General features: G+C 32.0%; 2 protein-coding genes and 1 pseudogene across 2 annotated transcripts; 2 read left to right on the top strand and 1 right to left on the bottom strand.

The window, feature by feature from the left end:
- The first annotated feature begins 1376 nt into the window (after positions 1-1376).
- On the top strand, positions 1377-4288 carry LOC18046927. Its single transcript, XM_006440339.2, has 3 exons — positions 1377-2972; positions 3491-3776; positions 3902-4288. Exon 1 carries the CDS (start codon positions 1807-1809, stop codon positions 2917-2919), a length of 1113 nt encoding a protein of 370 aa, XP_006440402.1. The 5' UTR covers positions 1377-1806; the 3' UTR covers positions 2920-2972; positions 3491-3776; positions 3902-4288.
- A 645-nt stretch (positions 4289-4933) lies between these two features.
- Positions 4934-6669, bottom strand: LOC18048583 (UDP-glucuronate 4-epimerase 5). The gene has a single exon (XM_006440338.2). The coding sequence runs from the start codon at positions 6349-6351 to the stop codon at positions 5068-5070; it is 1284 nt and encodes a 427-aa protein (XP_006440401.1). The 5' UTR covers positions 6352-6669; the 3' UTR covers positions 4934-5067.
- A 5549-nt stretch (positions 6670-12218) lies between these two features.
- LOC112100348 lies at positions 12219-17036 on the top strand (annotated as a pseudogene).
- The last annotated feature ends 5465 nt before the right edge of the window (positions 17037-22501 follow it).

Here is a 22501-nt window from a genome sequence, read left to right as displayed (position 1 = left end):
ATAATTTTATTACATAATTACACATAATCTAAATTACTATTATAGACAAACAATAATTATATAAAATTAGTTTACTTTTGCTCACTTTTTGAACCCATCGCAAAACTCAATCAAAGTGTGCTTATTTTCTTCTTCTGTAGAGAGTGAACAAGCGTAACAAATTTTTTAATAAGTTCATCCATCATCCAAAGTTGAGCCTTTTCCAAGTTTTGTTTGTTTCTTGTTATAGTAATTTGGGTATACAAGAGGGTGATACTGAATTTTATTAAATTTATTCTTCCTTTTGAATCAAATCTATTTAGAATCCAATTCATAAAAAAATAAAAACAATAACAATAATCTCTTATAGTTTCATATGTTTTATTTTTCTTAGTAGAACGATGCAATTTGTTTCAATCAAAATTTTGAAGCATCCTAAAATTTTGAGATCCAAATGATAATAAGTTAATTTAATTCGTGGTGTACTCTTAAATTTTTTAATAAAAAAAAAACTTTTCGGCTAAAAAAAAAACCAAATTGCAGCGCACCTGGGCAGGAAGAAACAGAGGATGCGATTATACATTTTCAGTGCTTCAGTCTATCAGCTAAAAAGAAAATAAAAAAGAACTCTCATTGTTCCATTGTTTTTCCAGTAAATAATGTTGTACAAAGAATTTAGTTTAACGAGGGGTATATTAGGTATTTAAGTGAGCTTATAAAGTATATTTTTAAATTTTTAAATTTTTAAATTTAGTAATGAGTTTAATAAGTAATTGGATTTAGATAGTATTTTAGTGGGTTCAAATAACTTCATCTATTAAATTAACAAAATATATTTAGGATAATTATCAACTATTCACCTGTCTTTTTGCACTTTTTTGAAAAATAAATAATTCTTAATATTTTTTTATTGAACTCCACTTAAAATTATATTTTTTTGCACACGTTCATTGCCGACTTCAAATCATTAAGAAAACTAAGTTCAAATTATGTTTTTGAAGCGTAGGTGAAATTATCATTATACTCTTATGACGTTAGTAAAGTCTTAACAGTTTGAAAACGGTAATAGACAAGTGAAAAAAAATATAATTTCAAGTGAACCTCAGAAAAAATAAAATAAAAAATTATGTATTTTTAAAAAAGTATGAAAAAAACAAATGGATAGTAGATAATTACCCATACCCATATATTTATGACACGATACTTATGGAATTTATATAAATGTGCATCATTTGCAAGTGTAAGCATTAACAATTATTGAATTTACTTTGTTGATATGTATTCTTTTAAAATAATTTGGATTTGTTATAATTATTTTATGAAAATGGAACAGAAATATCCTAGGCCTTATATTTATAACTAGCGGCTTAGGGGTGGGTAAATTTAATTTCGAATCAACTCGATTCGATTAGATTTCGGCTTAATTGAATTGCGAAAAATATAATTCGAATTCAATCTGAGCATGATATCTGATTCGAACATACTCGAATCAGATCAGATCAAAACCTATAGGTCATTGTCAGAAGGACAAAACGGTAAGACTAAATTAATAAAGTTTCAGAATCGGATTAGAGTGTGTCCCGGAGTCACGTTTTAGAAGTATCCAAACAACCCCTGAAATTACAGTAACGTAGACACCGTTTCGCTGGGTTTTCTGAGAGCCTTTGGCTTTGAAGTTTGAACAGTCAGTGTTCAGTTTGTAAGCTCTTGCCTCCCAAAAGGTTAGTAAAGTTCTCCTTGATAATATTTGACCTCTATGCATATATATTTTTAGATTCATAATAGCGTCTGCAGTTCGTTGACCCATAAATACCTGTAGCTGTAGTGATGTTTCAGAAATTTCTAAACTTATGTGACAGAACAAAGTTTACAAGATTAGAAACCCAGAACCCATTTGTCTCATTGTATAGAAGGTTCCATTTGGAGCCTAATTCTCAAAACCCAGCATCAACGTTAGAGCCAAAAACTGTCCAAAACAATGTGGGAGTTTTTTGGGATTTGGACAACAAACCCCCAAATTCAGTACCCCCATTTGAAGCAGCTATTAAACTAAAAAAATCAATATCTTCTTTGGGGGTCGTTAAATACATGGTGGCATATGCTAATAGCCACGCTTTTAGTTATGTGCCTCAAGTTGTAAGAGAGCAAAGAGAAGAAAGAAAATTGTTTAACCAATTGGAAAACAGAGGTGTAATTAAGCCTGCTGAGCCGTATGTATGTGGTGTTTGTGGAAGGAGATTTTATAGTAATGAAAAACTTGTTAACCATTTTAAGCAAATTCATGAGCGTGAACAAAAGAAGAGGTTGAATCAAATAGAATCAGCCAGAGGGAAGAGGAGAGTGCATTTGGTTGGCAAGTATTCAATGAAGATGGAAAAATATAAAAGGGCTGCTAGGGCAATTTTGACTCCCAAAATCGGTTATGGTTTGGCAGATGAGCTGAAAAGAGCAGGGTTTTGGGTTAGGACAGTGTCGGATAAGCCACAAGCTGCTGATGTTGCGTTGAGGAATCATATGGTTGATATGATGGATAAAAGGCATGTTGAGTGTTTGGTTATTGTGTCGGATGATTCAGATTTTGTGGATGTTTTGCAGGAGGCAAAGTATAGATGTCTAAAGACGGTTGTGGTGGGGGATGTAAATGATGGGGCATTGAAGAGAATTGCTGATGCTAGTTTTTCTTGGAGGGATATATTAATGGGGAAGGCAAAGAAGGAAGCTGTGTCAGTCGTGGGCAAATGGAAGGACCGAGATATTTTGAAGAGGTTGGAGTGGACTTACAGTCCAGAGGTGGAGAAGAAAGCACATGATTGGGCTGATGGGAACGAGGATGCAGATATTGATGATGCGACTGGTGCCAACAATGCGGATTGTATCCCGAAGGAAGATAATGGAGCTTGGTGGGAGCTGGAATCTTCTGATGCCGAAGCTATTTCATAACAATTGTGCTGAAGGCAGTTGGTTGTAGTATGTGTGACTGATTCTGTGACTAGGTAAAGCTCCATTAATTTTTCTTGCTAGCATTTATGGATAGTTCTACTACCTGATAATATGAGTAAATCGTTACTCATAGTAAACAGAGTTAAATTTATATATATCTTTTTTTCTTTTAAAAAAAAAAGAAAAGTGTTGCTGCTGATAATTTAAATTACTGTATTTGGCTTTATGGTATCTTACATAAACTTTGTTGCAGTTTTGAAAAAATAAATCTTGTAAAATTTGATTAAAATGCTAGGAAATTTGATAGCATAGTCCCTGATAAGCTAGTGGAAGGCAAACTCTGTCAGGCATATTGATAGCTTGAATTAAAAGATAGTTCGTTTGTCAGTTGAAGATTTCTTGCTGCAAGAGACGCACTTGAAAAAGTACTTGCAGCGGCCAATGTGATTATGACGCACTCTAATTTTATAGACATTTAAAAGAAATCACAAAAGGATTAAAAAAAAAAAATCTAAAGAATTCACAGGCATGATTCCTATAATTTACCCCATTTTGTTTTACTTATGAACAGTGCTACAGAGGGTGGATTTTTTGGCAATTGGCGTGCTGTTGGGTTTTGTGGCACAAGCATAATCCTAACTTGCTGCAGGACATTTGGACGGTTCAACAGTTCAAAACTTAGCCTCATTGAAATTTTGGGGAAAAATATTTTGGAGCTGTAAGTTGTTGATACTGCTATGAATGTGCTTAATATGGAAGTAGAACTGGATACTATTACAAAGATCTTCTGGAGGGTTTTTGTTAACTGAAATATTGGCTAGCTGCATCTTGTTTTGGACTTAAGCCCCATTTTCAAGGTATATATGTTTGAGATACCGCGTGTGTGTGTGTGTGTCCGTGTGTAAATTTTTTTTTTTCTTTGGGAGAAATCTATATGTGCTGACTAATTACTAATTGTGACTTGATTTTCTTGAATGGGCAGGTACATCATGGAATTCTTGCTTTCTCATATTAGTGGTCATATATTATTGTTACGTACTTACATGATGTGACATAAACTGATAAACATTGGGGTCTGCATCAAATATATTCTCCTTTTCCCTCAGCACCAAATTGTTCATACATTGGAATTGAAGAAGTATCTATTGGCTTCCTTTTCTTTTTTTTTTTTTTCCTCCCCTGGTCGTATGGATGTTCCTCTTAGACATTTGAGATATGTTAAGCCTTCTCCTCAGTTGTTGGAAGAAATAATTATGATATTTTAATTCTTAATTGCAGAATCACTCTTCTTGTCCTTAATTGTGTAACATTCCTTTTGAAGCTAATTGGTGGCAATCCAGAATGAGGACTTTGTCTCCTTTTTATTATCTAGACTGACTTTATCTCAAACTGAAAGTGCCAATACCTATACCGCAGCCACCTTTTTTTTTTTTTTTTTTTGTGTGTACACTCACAAACACACATACATTAAAATTGGAGCTCCTGATTGTGAATATTTGTAGACTAAAAGCACTGCATTTCCGCATTTGTTTTCTTGGCACATCCTAGAGTTCATGATCCGTTAAGTCTTCTTGTTTGAACCTTTGATGAAAAATATTGATATCTTGGTTTGCTGTTTTGGGTTTTCTGTGATCTTGTTTGTACTAAGTTATTGCACTATTTATATGTCTTTGGGGGATTTCTATTTTTCAGTCACAACTTAGGAGAGAGAGACTCCCAACTTGGGGGAGGACTGGAATGGGATGGAATACCAACTACTTAATCACAACACCTCAGCATGATAGAGCAAATAGGGATATCATTTGATGAGTTTCTCGTTAAAATGAAAACCACCAGACTAATCCAAGTAGATATGTATGCCTCTCGGGGGCCTGGAATGAAAGAGGAGCACCGTTGGTCTCCAAATTAGATGGCCTCAATTAGGAAAAGACTAGTACTCATTCAAATTATAATTTCTAAAGGCACATACTTACAAACTACACGGCAGACCCATATATCAGACAGAGTTTAAAAGTTGATCAAAAGCAAATGCTAAAATTTATAAAATGTGCCTTCAAAATGATAAAATTAGTAGAACTCTACGCCAAGGCCTGTACAATGCATAAAACTAAAGGGACGGAACATGGTAACTAATAGCACAAAAGATCACTAGAAGTTCTTCTTTCTCGAAGGAGAAGCGGAAGCAGAATTGTAGTAACTCAAGTACCATCTCACAAACTTTTTCAACCCAGTTTCCAAATCGGTAGTAGGCATATAACCAAGCTCCCTCTGCGCCAAACTAATGTTGGCGTGAGTGAACTGGACATCCCCATTTCTAGGCAAAGGCAGCACTTTCGTCTCAGCCTTCACCTTCAAAATCTTTTCTAACAAACTCACAAGCCTACTCACAGGAACCGGTGTCGTATTCCCCAAATTGAATATCCTAAACTCTGCCGGTCCTTTCTTCTTCCCTCCACTGCCCGTACTCTTCTTCGCAGTATCCAAGGCCGCCAAGCATCCCTTCACAATGTCATCAATATACGTAAAATCCCTCGCTACACTTGCTCCATCAGGGGCCTCATAAACAGTGATTCTTTTCCCTCTAATTATATCTCTAGTAAAAAAGAAATACGCCATGTCAGGCCGCCCCCACGGCCCATAAACGGTGAAAAATCTTAAACCAGTGATCGATAAGCCGTATATATGATTATAAGCATGTGCTATTGCTTCACCAGCTTTCTTTGTAGCTGCATACAAGCTGGCCGGCTGGTCAGTTCGGTCTTTTTCTGAAAAGGGTACTTTTTTATTCACTCCGTAAACTGAACTCGAAGAAGCCCACACAATTGCGGGCTGAGGGTCAGATGATTTGCATGTTTCTAGAAGATTCACGAAACCCGCTATGTTACTATCTACGTAAGAATTTGGATTCTGCATGGCGTAACGCACGCCGGCTTGTGCAGCGAGGTGTATTACGTGAGTGAACGCTACCACGTTGAAGATCTTGTCGAGAAGTGACTTGTCGTTGATGTCGGCATCGATAACGAACACACCTGCTTGCTCAAGCAAGCCTTTGCGAGCCTTTTTCAAGCTTGTTTCATAGTAGTTATTGAAGTTATCAAGGCCAAGAACCCCGTCGCCACGCTTTTTAAGGGCGAGCGACACGTGGGAGCCAACGAAACCGGCTGCTCCGGTGACTAGAACGGTGAGCCCGCTTGTGGAGCGTGGACGTGTGGATTTGACGATTTGTTTCTCCCACTGGGGTCCGCCGAAGGCCGGGGAGGACTGGCCGCGGAAGGTGGCGGAGGGAGATGGAGAGATGAGAAAGAAAACGAGAAAGACTGTAAGGAAGAGGAATGACCAAACTGTGAGTTTCGAGCGGAGGCGGTGGTTGTGGAATTTGTCTGGCTTCAACTTATTGCCCGCTGTGGAGGGCGTTCTATCCAAGTGTAACATTTGGTCAAAGACTAAAGGGTGATGCTTGTTTGAGAGGGATTTCTATCTTTTTTGTTGCAAATGAAAATGCAATTGACTTGATGTTGTGTTTTGTGAGTGGGTGAAGAGAGGAGGTGCAAAGGTTTTGGTGATGGTGTTTGGGGTCATTTTCTAAAAGGCAAGAAAGAGGGTTTATAATATAAGGTAAGTGTTTGGTGGGAAAGGAAAAGTTGTAAATTTTACAAATTTGGAGAAGGAGACAGTTGTTGTTGAAGATAGGATTTCGGGGGATTTTGAGCCTTTTTGTTTTTGATAATCTGTTGGGATTGAGGTGATTAGATTGATCTTGATCCTTTCCTTAGATTTGGTTTCTATTGGTGGAATTTTAACCGATAAATACGATTTAGTAGAATGTACAAAAGAGGAAAAAAAAAAGAATATTGAAATGTTGGGATATTTGAAATAGGAGAAATAACACTTGCGTCTTAATATTTCTCACTTTCACCACTTAGGTCCTTAATTTTTTTTTTTAATTTTTTTCAATGTCGTATTACGTCCCTAACGTATTATTTTAATATTCAAACTTCATTATTAAGTATAAATGTGAAAATTTTCACATACAAAACTCTACATATCTATTTGTTAACAAACATATCATATGACATTTGCAACTAAGGTATAATAGTAGAAGAATTTAGAATAATATTTTCTTTCGTTACCATTTAACCTTTAGAATGTAATGAGTTATTAAAACAATATGCACTTAAGTGATAAAAGTAAAAAACATCAGGGAAACTAAGTGTCGTTCTCCCTTTAAAATATAGATTCTATATTTTCGAACTTCAAGGTCTTGGAATAATGTTTACTATCTCCAGCGTAAATAGATACTACTTAAGAGAGAAATTATAAAATATATCAAAAATAACAAGTTAAAACTTCAAGCATTAATAGCGGATTGATTTTAGATGTTTTTTTTTCTTTTTTATTTACATCTATGGTGTAGTTGTTAGAAACTTGAGAATTTTGCTTGTAAATATAGTAATTTTGATTTGGGGATTTTGGTTGTTAATGGAGACTACTGTTAGATTTAAAAAAAAAATGAGATGAAAAAGTAATTAACTAAATAAAAATCAAAGAATTGGGTCCAAATTTTATTAAACTTTATCAAACTTTTAAAAGGCTATTTACTATTTTGTCAGAATAAAAAAGTAATTAGCAAAATAAAGATCAAGCAATCCAGCGACTTTGAATCTATTTCAGAAAACATAAAATTACATTTCATCCTATATACAAAGTTTACAAATTAATTATGTAGGGGCCAAATCATATTTTTATACCTAATTTTTTATACTTTCTTTATAAATAAATAAAAAATTAAAGTATGTAGGTGTCGTGACCTCCTCTAGCCTTAGATACCCTTCGCCATTGAATACAATCATTTAATGTATGCATGATATATGTAATTGAATTTGATATAACTGCCACATGCAAAATGGTTATACAAAATAAATGCAGACATGTTATAATATTACTTACTTATTGTATGATTGACATAGTCTCTCTGATTTATTTTAAAAATTTTCTACTTAAAGCGTTGATAATTGGATCGAAGATGGATGCTTTTATAATTAACACTAAAATAAAAAAAAAATCAAATTAATGTCTTAATCAACTCCTATAAAACGTAAAACTAGTCAATTATTATTTCCAATATTTGGTAAACAAACACTTCAAGAACGTGTCAGATATGACCAATTGACCATCCTTTAACAATACTTTGTCATGCTCCGAAAAACTTTTTGACCGCCACTAGTCATCATCCTCATCCTCATCCTCATCCTAATCCTCCTCCTCATCGTCGTCATATCACCTTATCATAAATTTTGACACATTTTTCTTACAAGTGGCAGTTGAGCTGTCTTGAGTTGGACTCTCCAGACTTATTTTTCCTAATAAAGGCACGAAATGCCTATATGTATATTATAGAGTTTTCGATCATCAGTGCCGTTCATGATCCGGTGATTATTATTTACTTCGCTAAAATAGAGTTTTCGATTATGCCAAAGAAATATCAAGTATGACTGATGGAAGTGAGGAAGCGATTTTGGTTGTAACGGCGGCTAGAAATTGGTGAGAGTACAGAAACTTGAAAAGAAGGCAAGCCTTTCATTTAACCAAAAAAAAAAAGTACACCAATGAGAGATATCTTGTTTTCTAATTTAAGTTTATCGTGTATTTTTCAAATTTCTTATTGATTACTTAAATAGTTATATAGAAAGTAGCACCACCAAATTTAGTAGTTAAAAGGTCATGTCCAGCGGCCCATTCGTTGGGTGGTGATATTTACCTTCCAATGCATTTTGTCACCCCAGGTCGTTCATTTTTCGCCTATGTTTTATCTCCAATTTATAATCATCAAACAGTAATACAATAAGCGTGATTTAATTAATGTAAGGACTAATTTGGTATATTTTTTAACATAAATATGCGCATGGGCAACATCCAAAGACCAAAATAATCTCACTAAAATGTTCTCCTTGAATTAATTAACTTAAAATTTATACACTACCGCAAGAAGTCGCACCAGTTGAAACAACTAGCTAGCTCCATACATACCAATATCCACTATTATTTTTTTTTTTTTTCAATCTACCTTGCAGCCCACCTTTCTGACCCTCAGTTAAATGTATCCCTGGACTTGAAGCCCTTAACGATTTCTTGCTTTCACCATAAGGAGCCGACCAACAGTGTTATTTTTTTGAAGATATATCTTCACCAAAATCTGCATATTTTGCAGTGGTAGTGAGTGGAAGTGACATGTATAGTTTCTTATTGCATATATGGAGATGAATAGGTAGAAAATGAAACAGCAAATGGAAGGGACTGGCTGTCCATGCATTCTTTTCCAGTTTTCCGATTCTTAGCGGAGCTTAATAATCATATATTACACACACGTGTGTTCCTGTTACCTATCTTATACCATTTTCCTCTGGATGTGCAATTCTTATGATGTCGATGAAAGTCTTCAGAAACTCATTTCAAGAGAAGACTTCTATGCGATGGGTTTACAAGCACATGGTGATGCTTGTGAGACGGCACATGCAGTGATGCAATAATATTTATTGCCTCGTTTTTTCAATTCAAAAGTGAAATAAAATCACTATTTACAACCACCAGCAGGTGTGGCTGTAAGGTTATTGTTATAGGGTCACTTTAATTTAAAGCTAAGAAATTAGATAAAAACATTGGAGTTAATAAAATGACTATCATTGGCCATATTCTGGATTATCTTTTCATAAATGTAATGCTGGCTTTAAATTAAAGGCCAGAATTTTAAATTTTTTTCCCCACTAGTATGTATTATGATGTCTTAAAGTGTCTGCAAAGCTCTATTGAGATTTTAGGAGTTTTGATGGTTTTCCAATTTTACTTCCATCAAAGTTTTTACGGATTTTGACATTAGTTTTATTCCAATTTAAACCATTACTTGATACACATAAAACATAATGCTGCAGAATCAATTTTTTTTTCCCCCTTTTCAATAATTTGCAAAATAACAAAGAAGCGTTTCCAGCCTCTATGTAAAATACCAATCACATAAGTTTTGTTTCTGGGCTTCTGTTTTTCTTTTGTTCTGGGACTTCCGACAGCAGGATGGTGTGGGCCGGATGAAGAAAACACAAGGATCATAAAAGTCCAGCGCTTTGCAAAGCGAATCCACCGTCACTTTCTACATGAGGCCCATTGAAGGTGACTGTTGACATACACAGGAGAGAAGTAGTGAAAAATTCCAACACGGGCCGTCGCATCCCGGTGGACCAACACATGCAAACGTGCAAAGACAAGAACCACTAACTTGGTTAGATAAAAGAGTATGATCAATCAAGGAGTGATTGAAGTGATCGCGGGATGTTGTTGTCAAAGAAAATTAATCAATTGGCGTCTCTTACACACTTGTTTTAGAGAATGAAAATGGTATTTTTGATCAATGTTTTCAAAAGGAAAAACATATTTAGCAACTTATTTTGAAAGAGTATATTAGTTTTTTTGTCTGAAAATATATGAAAAAATAAAAAATACATTTGGTGGTTTTTCCTTTTTGTAAAATTTATTTTTCAATTATTTATTGTGGAGCCAATGTACAATTTATTTTTTAATTTATTTTTATTCATCATATATTTAAATAAAATAAAACTTCAAAAAAAAATAAAGGAGCAATTTGACCTCTAAAATTTACTCTAACCTTTTTTATCCTACACTCTCATTTAATAAATTAAAAAAAAATTATTTTTACTCTTCATACTCTTTCAAATGCTAAAATTATCATCCATTAAGATCATTTGATAATGTAATTATTTTCTATTTACAACCATAAAATATTCATGATTCTTATTATCTTAAGTTAATTAATGATCCCAAGCATTTCAATGTTCAAGATTTGTGTTGAAGCTCTTTTAGTTGAGATTTAAGCCTAGTGTTGCAGACCGCCCAAGACATTAGCCCAATTGTCCACAATTTCGAGCTGGGACACTAGGCCCTGGCTATATACATACATATTCCTTCAAATGTAGTTTTTGAAATATTTTAGGACTAATTTTAAAAAAAAATTGTTTTAGTTACATTAATGCAGTAAAAAGACTAAAGAGTTGCGTGGCTTGATGACTTTTCCAAATCAAGTGGGAAAAAGTGAAGTATTTTTATTTGAATCCCTCTAAGTTACAATTAATGTAAGATGCACCATTCACATGAACAGTGTGTGGACGCTACACATGTACTGTTCATGTAAAGAGTGTATCTTACATTAATTATAACTTAGAGATTGTCTTTTTCTTTTATAATGGATTGCATTAGACGACGAAGAGAAAAGAGAAAGTTGTTTGGGATTATTTGTACTTGTATGCGTGTTAAGAGTAAGTGAGTAACAATATTTTTTAAATCTATGTTCATGTTCTTAATAGTAAATTCAATTAAAGCTATTTTAGTAATATAACTTTAAATTCAATTAAGGTTATCTTAAAAAAATAAAATATCAAAATATCAAAATTACCCTTCATTAATCTTTTTTTTTTCTCTTTACCTAACAACTTTTATTTTCTCTCTACTTTCATTTTCTGCAAACTAAACACTCAATTTTGCTTTATTTTGAATTCATTTATTTTTTTGTCTTTCTTAATATATTATGATCTCTGTTTCATACTTTCTATATATAAGAGTTTTTTGCTTGATTTTCATTAATTTTTGTGTTTGGTAAAAATTAATTTCTATATTCGTTAATTTTTATGGCTTATAAAACTTTGTTGATGTTCATTTTTAAATGGCGTATTTTGTTCTTAGTGGTATCAGTTATTTGTAGGTAAAAAAATATATTTAAATGAATTGAAGAGAATTTATGAAATTGTAAAGAGAAAGAGAAGAGAATGTTAATGAAGTAATTTTTTTAAAAATTATTTACATAATAAAATTCTTAACTAAAAAGAGGATATAGAGAATAAATTGATAAGTTCAAATAACCCCACCCTTTAAATATAAATTTATATTATTAAGTAAATATTTTCTAACTAAAAATTATAACCTCTTAATATATCAAAGTGAGGACATTTGAACCTATAAACTCATTTAATTACTCATTAAACTCATTTCTTAATTAAATTTTATATTACAAAAATCCTTCAATAAAATTACTTTCGAATTCTCATGACTTTCTAGCATCTCTTCAATCACAATTGCTAAGTTAGTTCTTCATCGTAGAGTACTGCGCAATACTAGCGTTTTAGACAATAAGTATAAATGAAATTAATGTTTATTGAAGTGGATTCACTTTCCTTTAATAATAATTATTTGAGGGAAAAATAGGAAAGACAGTAAAGCGCCACGTGTCGACAAATGAAATGACTCCAACACAATCTGAGGTACCCCGCACAATTAGGGGTACCTCACGTAACTCGAGGTACCCGGCAGATCAGATGCAAGAGAATTCTCCGAAAATATCCGCCATGAGAAACGTCTCCATCTTTTAAAAGATATTATTCGATTTTGTCATAATTAGGAATCAAGAACGTCGTATCAAAAGGGGGGGATAGCCACCTGCTACCTCTGCCAAAAGTGAAGGACATTGTCCCAAGGACAGTGGTCCTCAGCCGCCTACCCGACAGCTACTGCAGAGGTACCCTGGACCACTCTCCAGCGCGCGCCACATTTCCAAAGGATGAGATATGCCGTGACCATGCACATAACGGCCCAAAAATCATAAAAATGTAAAAGGACGTTAGCAAAAAAGGGTACGCCACGTGGCAGCTGAGGTACTTCATATATAAAGGTGCCTAGGTTTCATTCTACAAAAAGGTTCTCACTCACCATTAACACTCACACTCCAAAAAATAGGTTTTCTTGAACCTTAAACCCTAATTTACAGAGGGCTAGCCAACTCTCTTTACCATAAAAACTTGAGTTTGCTAACTTGAGCATCGGAGTGTGAACGCCGAGGTACTCCGGCTTCACCTCTAACCTCTATTTCACTGTTTTGCAGGCGTGAAGCTCATTTTGAAGGACATCTCTCTTGGTTCTGACCTTTCACCATTGTTACCACTCCCTCTCCCATTCTCACCTCCCCCGAATTTTAAGTACACCACACCGCGCACAGCAAACTAGTGAGGTACCCCATCTTCCCCAAAAATATAAATTCATTGTTCAAGATAGATTTTAGCTTTTCCTACCCCAAAATCTGTTGAAAACAATAATAATAATAATAATAATAATAATAATAATAATAATTTCAGTTCAATTCGACCTATTCGTCACATCTAAGCCCCCTTGCTACGGTTGCACAACATTGCCAAGCCATCTATACTTGACTGAACTTGGAAGCCATAACTTTTGCAAAGAGTTAATACTGAAATTTGAAAAGGAAGAAATTATTTTTTATTAATATCCCGTTTGATTTGGTTTACACTTGCGAAGAATAGATTTACAGTTTGCTTAGACATTACATTAATGAAGACACTAAGTACGGATGTTTTTGGAATTAAGAGGGGTTTGTACTGGAAAATTATGATTTAAAAATTTTTATAACGGGTGTAATGAAAAACTGAGTGTAGATGTATAAAGTATAAATTAGAGTGTAAATAGTCCCGAGAAAAAAAAAGGAATTTAGTTACCCAATCACAAATAAAACAACTCCAGAACTTTTATTCATCTATTTATTTTACATAATTAGGAAAAAATCAGCATTTAATATTTAATGTGGAAGAGATCTTTGAAAAAAGATTATTAAGGATAATTGAACATTGGTGAGCATTGAGTAGGATGGCACCATATTGGGCTAAGGGTTTGGCTCAGTTTGAGTCGGACTTTTTTGGACGAGGATTAAAGTACGAATTTTACATCCTATCTTTTTTTTAAAAAAAATTCATTTTATTTTATAAATTTATAATTTATAAAATTTAATTTTTTGTTAGATTAGGTTTTAAAAATTAAATTTGAATGATTTGAAACTTAAAATATTTACATTTTATTTTAATTTATAACATATATTTAAAGTTTTAAATCCTTTAATCCCAAATTTTATCCTTTAATCTAACATAAAATATATTTATCTGTGTGTTTGAATTTACAGGGGAATCTGGGACAACAACGGCAGTGCATCCTTTTATTGTCTTTATAAATTAATTCTTTCTTTTTCACCAGACAAATGCTGTTTGTGAATTCACCGTGGAAAATTCTTAACAGATAAGGGAAGCCAGACCAAAGGTGACGCTTGTGGCTCGAATGGCAGCATCAAATGGGAAACTATGACTGCATATTTGACTGGGAACTTCAAACGGACGGTTTGATTCTTATTAAGGTCAATTCCATTCTCAATCTTTCATACATATGTAAGTAACTCGTATCGAGAATTTGTACCAGGTGTCCAAGCCGGGATACATGTCTGGGCCCCTGGTATGCGAAAATGTTATCGGCGTAGTTCATGATCACTTCATCACGCTCCACCTGGACATGGACATTGATGGGGCTAATAATTCATTTGTTGAGGTTCATCTGGAGAAGCAAGAGACCTCCCCAGGCGAATCTCCGAGAAAGAGCTATTTAAAAATTGAGCAGTGTGTGGCTAAAACAGAAAAGGATGCTTAAATTAAGCTTAATCTCTATGATCCATCTGAATTTCACGTAATCAATCCCTCAAGGCGGTCTCGGTCGGGAAATCCTTCAGGGCACAAAGCTGTCCCTGGAGGAAATGCTGCTACGTTGCTCAGAAGTGCTTTCACCAACAAATAGGTGCATTCAAGATTCAGCTGCAACACTTTACACGAAAAATTTTATGTTCTTGTTGATTTGATATTACTGTCACAGATACGGCGACCCCGTCTGATCGGAATGAACAATGGGCTGGTGGGCTTTTGGTTTATCAAAGCAGGGAAGATGAAGCACTTGCTGTGTGGTCCGAGATGTGTAATAAAACTGAAAACCCGAAGCTTAGGATGTGTTTGGTGCCGTTTTACACATATCATTTTTCATTTTACAAAAATACAAAAAAAAAAAAAAAAAGGTGTTTGGCTAAGATTAAATAGTATCAGTTTTTATTTTCCAACAAAAATGAAACCATCTTATTTTTAACTTTAACAAAGAAAAGTAAAAAATAACATTTTAACGTTTTCTTATTTTTGTTTTATCTGGGGCCCACTAAAACTGCAACTTTCATGATTTATTTGTCAACAGTCCTGCAAGGGTCTCACAATCCACTCGGACCACTCACTTTGTTAATATTATATTATTTATTTATTTTATAATTTACTGATAATAATAATTAGTGTTTTAAGGAATATCAAATTACTATAATTATATATCATATATAATTTGTGTATAAATTATCCAATAATACAATTAGATAAGGTTTTATATGATATAAAATCTATATTATAAATTATGCCCTTTTATAGCTATTTTAGTTGTTTATGTTGTTTGTTAATAATAATAATAATAATAATAATAATAAGACCATTTAAAATAATTAGATATTGAAAAAAGTTTTATTAAATTATATTGTCATTCTTTTTTGTTATCACCAAATTTTCAGACAAACAATTAAATATATTTTTACTGTTTTCATTTTCATATATTATTTTAAAACAATCAACCAAATGCATTTTTAAATTCACAAAAAATAAATCATTCTTATTGTATAAAGTAAAAACATCATTTAAAAATTATTTTTAAACAGTTGTCACATTCTATGGATTTTTTTATTCGCGTATCAACTGGTAAATTAAAGTTGAGAAAAAAATGATTCTGTACTATGGGTACGCCCTGGGATTTCATCCCACAACCCTGCCAAGGGAATTTTAATTTTGCTGTAATGCCAACCGTCCCATCAATCTCTGATCTAACGCCGGTCAAATTTCTTCCACAGAAATCCAACTCTCCGTCTGCCTGCTGATTGTTTTGCGATCAGATTTCACTGGCTATCATTTCATCCCATCACATGTACACAGCGAAAATTTACCTGAAAGAAAACAGTTGATACTAATTCATTTAACTGGAAAGAAAGCCAAAGCATTTGATCGAAAATTTTGAAAATATCTTGATTTTTAAAATTTTCCCGAATTTATAAAGAGTTTGGTGCATGGTCAGCCCCAAAAAATCCCACTTGGTATCCTGTTACTGCAACCCAGCCCTTATTAATATTCGAAAATATTTTTTATTTGTATTTGAATCAAAGGATCTGACGTAATGGCAATAAACAATTATAAAATCATAAAATATTATAGCGTTAAGTAAAAAAGTAATTTTTTTTAAAAAAAATATTTTTACACCATTTTGTTTTGTCAAATATATATCTAACCACTATAAAATTTTGACATATTCTTTACACTACCTTTATTTTTAAATTTATATTATCAATCAACTATTTTGTCACTAAAAATAATAATTTTATCTTTGAATGAATTAAAAGATTATTTTATTTTATAAAATTTTAAAAAATAAAAAATTATAATTAAAAATATAACTAAATTCAATGAAACAAATAAATCTCAAAATCTAAGATGATAATTTTTAAATGAAATTATAATTATAAAAAATTAGCATCTTATAGTTATAATTTTTTTGTATTTATAATTGTATTTAATTTTTGTAATCAAAATTAAGTATAGAGAAGTTTACAAAAATTAACATAAAGAGAAAAGCTCCCTATAATTATTGTAAACTTCCGCATAATTAATATTAAGAAACTTTCCTATACAAATTAAACAAAACTATAATTACAAAAAATTAACCGGATAATTTTCAAATGAAATTACATTATAAAAAATTACCATATTGGATTTAGATTTATTTATTTTTATAAATTTAGGGATATTTTTGTAATTATAATTTTTATTTTTAAAATTTTGTAGAATAAAATAATTTTTGCATTTATGGGTAAAATAATTATTTTTTAGTGTCAAAGTGGTTTATTAATACAAACTTAAAAACAAAGGTGGTATATAAAACACATCAAAATATTGAGGTAGTCAGATGTAAATATGACAAAAAAAGTAGTGTAGAGACGATTTTTTTTTTTTTTTCAAATAACGTTATAATATAATATAATATAATTTTATAGTAATTTTTGTCATAGTTATATCATTGTTAGGACCACTTATCATTTTTTTGTATTTTCAATTTGTCTTCTCATTCATCAACAGTCAACACTTCTTCGAAGTTTGGAGTGAAGAAATATAATTATGCATGATAAATTGGTTTTTGTCAACACTCAACGTGTAGGTTGGATTTTTATTTTATTTTTTATTTGCCTAATATATCTCTATAATCGCAAGATTATTATGTTAGAGCAATATGTGGAATCTTTCCAAGCATCACATGCCCTGACAATGAAATCATGTGTTGGGTTAGGTGATTAGTTTTGGAATTACATGCTTAATGCTTTCCCTACTTTTCAATAAAAAAATACCCTCTCCGAAACTAAATTCAACCAAAAATTCAAAGGTGATCGAGATACACCTCTAGTGATAAGTATCACATCCCTCGCAATTAAGGTCATTATAAAGAATCAAACTAGCTATTTTGGAATGGAAATATAATAAAAAAAACTAAGATATTATTATTTATGACATGCGCATATAACAAGAACTATTAGGAGTGTCTTGACATTTGCATGTGACAAAGATCAAAAGTGTGCATTAAGAGCACCTCTTAAGAAATATAAATGACAAATGAAAATGTATAATCTTAATTTCTAGTATGCGAGAAAGAGATATATGCATGCTTGTACACAAACAAAAGCGCCGTAGTAAACAAACATAAAATTATATGAACGAAGGGGGGAAATATTTGGTAATAACGGGTTTCAAAAGAGCCATAGCATACAACAAAAAAAAAAGTTGCAACTAACGTTTTGGCACAAACGAAAGTAGAAGTTTCCGATTTTCAATTTCTTTTGTCTCTAAAGTTCCCTCTAAAGTTTTACTTATCACCTCTTCATATGACACTGTTGGTGGTAAATTTATGGGGAATGACAAATGTAGAGAAATACAATAATAATGATGGAACTTTATTACGTAAAGTAATGTGTTTTCAATTAACTCTGTATGTAGGAAGAAAAATAATAGTAATAAGTAAACTGCAAAAATTTTGTGTGCTTCAAGGCACGTTACAAATGTTGCTTTCCTTAAGACGTTATTTGCTCCCACCAATTGAGTGATGCACATGGGTTAAGCAAATATGCCTCCAGGATACAATGAAGCACTTGTTTGTTTGCTTGCGTTGTGCATCGACGAAAGCAAACCAGAATACTCTTGAATGTTGCAAGCCTGCCAAGAAAGAATATATTGTTTCAGCAGAAAACAATATATTGGAATGTGAATGCACAAAAGAAATGGGTGTTTTGTGTTGAAATTCGTACTAGAAAGTAAATGCTAAGAAAAGAGTGGTGTAGGATCATTAATTTCATGTCTAAACGGCTTAAACATGACCCCTATTTGTAGATATACTTGTGCCCTCTAATTTGGGTTATCATCTTCATGATACCCCTTCATTCATGGTCATTGGATCTAGATTTGATTTTAATCAATTGTCCAAATTGAACCATCACCATTTCAAATGAAATGTCACCATAAAATGGTGCCATGAAAAGTTATATCATTTAGTAAAAAAATAAATTTTCTACAAGACACAATTAAATGGACATGTCCTTACAACAAGACATCATTTAATTAGACATGTCTTTAGTGAAAGGTACCTTTTCTATAAGGCACAATTAATAAGACATGTCTTTACCATAAGACACATTTATTTTAAAAATTTTTCAACAGACACTACTTTTACCAAAACTAAAATAGCCATGATCTGGGCCTTGCCTTGTTCATTTCCATTGATATCAGAAGAAATAGTTACAAGAGTTTCTTATTAGTCACGTTTGAATCAATCTGGCCCCGCTATTTTCAATAATTTGTATTTCATATATGAGTATAACTGTGATTGTGATCACGTGCCAACAGTTCAATTTCCGTGTCGAAGCAACGGAAAAAGCAGAATAAAACCAATGCTAAAGTACTCATAATATACTTTGGATTCTAGCGAACATAAGTACAGTTTGTACAAATCTTTCCTTTTCTCCCCAACTCGACCTAAACTGAAAAAAATTTGTACAAATCAAATCCATTGTTTGCTCTCATATATATGCTTTAAAAGATTTAATAAAACGAATCTTACATAATAAAACAATAATGTTATACTCATAAAGTTATGGTACTTGATTTATATTTCAAGTAACGTATTACTAACTACTGCTTAACACATGTTAGGTATTAGTTGACTTTATTTTCACTAATTAATGTGATAGTTTTATATCACTTATTAATAAATAACCTTGGACCAAAAAATATTGTGGACCTAACTAAAACACAAATAAATATACTCCCAACAAAGCCAAAAAAGTTATTAACAAAAAAATTCAGGATTAACTTCTTAGGTTCTTATAATTCAAGGACCATAGGACAAACCTCCTAAGTTCCTCATGTTTGACAAATCACAAAAAAAAAAAAAAACCTCATAGATTTCTAGAATTTGAGTATTTTAGGACAAATCACACAAGATAAAGTAATAAACCTTCTATGTTCCTGAAACAAACGAAGACAAACTTCATACGAGACCTAGATTATCTTAGGACAAACCACTCAGGATAAATTTCTTAGGCTCCTAAGACTTGAGGATCTTAGGACAAATCACCTAGGATAAACATCATGTGTTCTATGATCAAATCCTAAAACAAAACAAAAAAAATCATAAATTCTTATTATCCGAAGATTCTAGGACAAATCATTCATAATAAAGTTCCTAAGTTTCTAAGATTCGAGGATCCTTAAATAAATTAAAGCAGACCACCTATGATAAATCTCCTAGGTTCCTAGGAGACACGCTACTTAGGATAAACCTTAGGCTCTTAGGCTACGTTTGGAAGACATGATTGGATTGGATTAGCTTTTAGGATTAGATTGGATTAAATTAGATTGGATTACACCAGATTAAATATAGTATTGTCTTTTGTTTGGTGCATGTCAGATAGGATTATAATAGTGTTATCCTATGTTTGGCATTTTACAGGATCGGATAGTAAAAATAATAATAATTAATAGGAAAATTAAGTGAAATGCCATATGCTTAAATTTTGACAATAACTTTTGCATAAAATTTGCCTTCTATAAATGAAATCAATAATAAAAAAAAAATACAGCACCTGATTCAATAATATTTCACATCTCAATATGTAACAACTTATATAACCAGTACCTCCAATATATAACATTATCGAAAAAGAAAATAAAGAAAATAGGATAACACTATTATAATGTAAGGTTTGTAATTATGTAATTATAAATAAAATAAAGAAAATAGAGCAGAGGACAATTAATAACAAATGTTTGCATGTAATGATACACATAAGTTGTGGAACATGTTATCCATGTGCAAATATATATAATAAAAAGCCACCAACAGCCGTATAGGTGAATGAACTTTCAATCCTTACTTATATATAGTAAAAATAATTCAATTAATTTTCATAATCAAGCACAAATTGGACGGTGCACTTGACATACTGGAATAAAATTATGCAAATGATATGTCTTTGTAATTCAGTTAATTAAAATAAATTGAAGAGAATAAAGTAACGCACAATTGATAATAATAAGGTCCAAATGAAACAAAACTGTTATGAGGGAGAAAAATAATAAAAACCCACCAACATCTAAACAATATATATTGGCAATGCAAAAATTAAAGGAATATTACTGTAAGTTTGGAAAAAGTAATTAAGATTTAAGTAGGGAAAGCATATAGATTCACTTACTGATTGAAGAAGAAAAGTGAGTTTTCAGTTCCTGCAACCAAGCCAACAACAAAAGAAAAAGGGAAAAAAAGTCAAGTTTAAGATCTGTACTTGAAGCCCCAATTTAATTGGAAGATAAGAATCAATTTAAATAATATTTTGAGTACCTTTGATTGTTGTTCAAATCATCTAAAATAATTTTTGGAGAATCAAGATTTGTTGAGGAAGGAAGATGTGCGTGCTTTGCATTTGTTTGAGAGTAATTGTAATTGGGTTTGCTTTCGACTTGATGAAAGAGAAGAGAGGATTATAGATTCACTAGATTTTTTTATCCAAGATAAACCCACCTAAAAAAAGGGATTGATAATCCCAAGATTATGGGATAAAAAATTAGGTTTATTTTTTAATCTTTACAGCCAAACATGGATATGGATGGGATTAATATTTTTAGTCCTGAAAATTAGTTTTATCCTACCTTTATCCCAGCAGCCAAATGTAGCCTTAGGACCATAAGATTTTAGAATAAATCACCTAGAAAAAATCTCTTAGAACAAATCTCCTTTGAACTAAGCACCATGAGACTAGATCCATTGACAAATAAAGAGGATTGAGAATAAAATCACATATTCAAGAGTCAGTCTTTATAGGCACAAGAAGGCAAGTGCCGCTAAGTGTCACAAGGACTCAAGCCAAATCAGAGTCACTTATAAGTATAGACCCACCATCCTTTTTCAAAGATAAGAAAAAAAATCACTCAAGAGAAAAAAATACTAACTTTCTCTCTCTAAAATTCATATTTCTAAAAATTTGATGATCGACTTGACCGTGTGAGGATTTATACTGACAAAGTCGAGCGTCTAATATTTTTCTTGTATTTATAGAAGATCATTTGATAAAGTTATCTTTATCGCCTAAGGAAATGGACTCATAAAAGAAAATTTAGAGGCCCATTAACATTAGAATAAAGGAGAAATTCATCACCTTCTAATTCAACAAAGAGAAAATATAGTCCTAATTAAAAGACCTATTTTTTGGAATTATTCTTACTAGGACAAAATTCACACTAACAAATGATAACTTCGAAGGCAGAAAAATCGATAAAATACACTATTTTAAAAATATTTTATGAATTTAAGTAACTAATTAAATAAAATTATTTTGAAAAATACCGAACGAGCTATTGGTTTTAGTCAAAATTTATATAATTTATTATACAAGCTTTCTATTTTAACTTTGCAAGCGCTAGATCATATAAATAAAAAAGAGTGATGATAAAGTCATAAATTCTTGTACAAACTGATGTTGCATTAATTTATTGGTTGAATGAAAATAAAAAATAACAAAAATAAATCATGTGAGCCAAGAGATATTTAATTCAACTAATTTTATTATAGCACATCAGTTTTAGGGATGGCAATGGGGAGGGGAGGGGAGGGGACCGATCTCCCCGTACCAATCCTCGATATTTTGAGTATGTCCCCGTCCCCGTCAGAATTATTTGAGAGAATCTTCATCCCCTCCCCGAATAATAACAGGGGATCTCCGAGAGTCCCCGATCCCCGAATAACTAATACATTTTTTTTGTTTTCGATTTTGAGTTAATCATATTAAAATAAAAAATTCAAATAAAAGTAAAGTTCGAAATATATCTTACATTAATATCTATTACAAAAGTCACATACATTAAATTAGTAAGTAACGCAACATGCAAGGGATACAAACTTCTTTTACAAACTATCATGAACAAATTAATAGTCTAATACAAAATTGTTACAAATAAAATCAAATTTAGATTCAAAATTAACTTTTTCAATGGTGGCGTGGGCACTTTATAAATGTGGACTATTACCT

This window comes from Citrus clementina, unplaced genomic scaffold (genome assembly GCF_000493195.1).
Source record: "Citrus clementina cultivar Clemenules unplaced genomic scaffold, Citrus_clementina_v1.0 scaffold_3, whole genome shotgun sequence".
NCBI lineage: Eukaryota > Viridiplantae > Streptophyta > Magnoliopsida > Sapindales > Rutaceae > Citrus > Citrus x clementina.
The sequence above is the reverse complement of the archived record's forward strand: the minus strand, read 5'-3'. Positions and strand labels throughout refer to the sequence as shown.

What these genes read in the sequence shown, in the direction of transcription:
- LOC18046927 (XM_006440339.2), top strand. Translation starts at nt 1,807, where the DNA reads ATGTTTCAGAAATTTCTAAACTTATGTGACAGAACAAAGTTTACAAGA.
- LOC18048583 (XM_006440338.2), bottom strand. Translation starts at nt 6,351, where the DNA reads ATGTTACACTTGGATAGAACGCCCTCCACAGCGGGCAATAAGTTGAAG.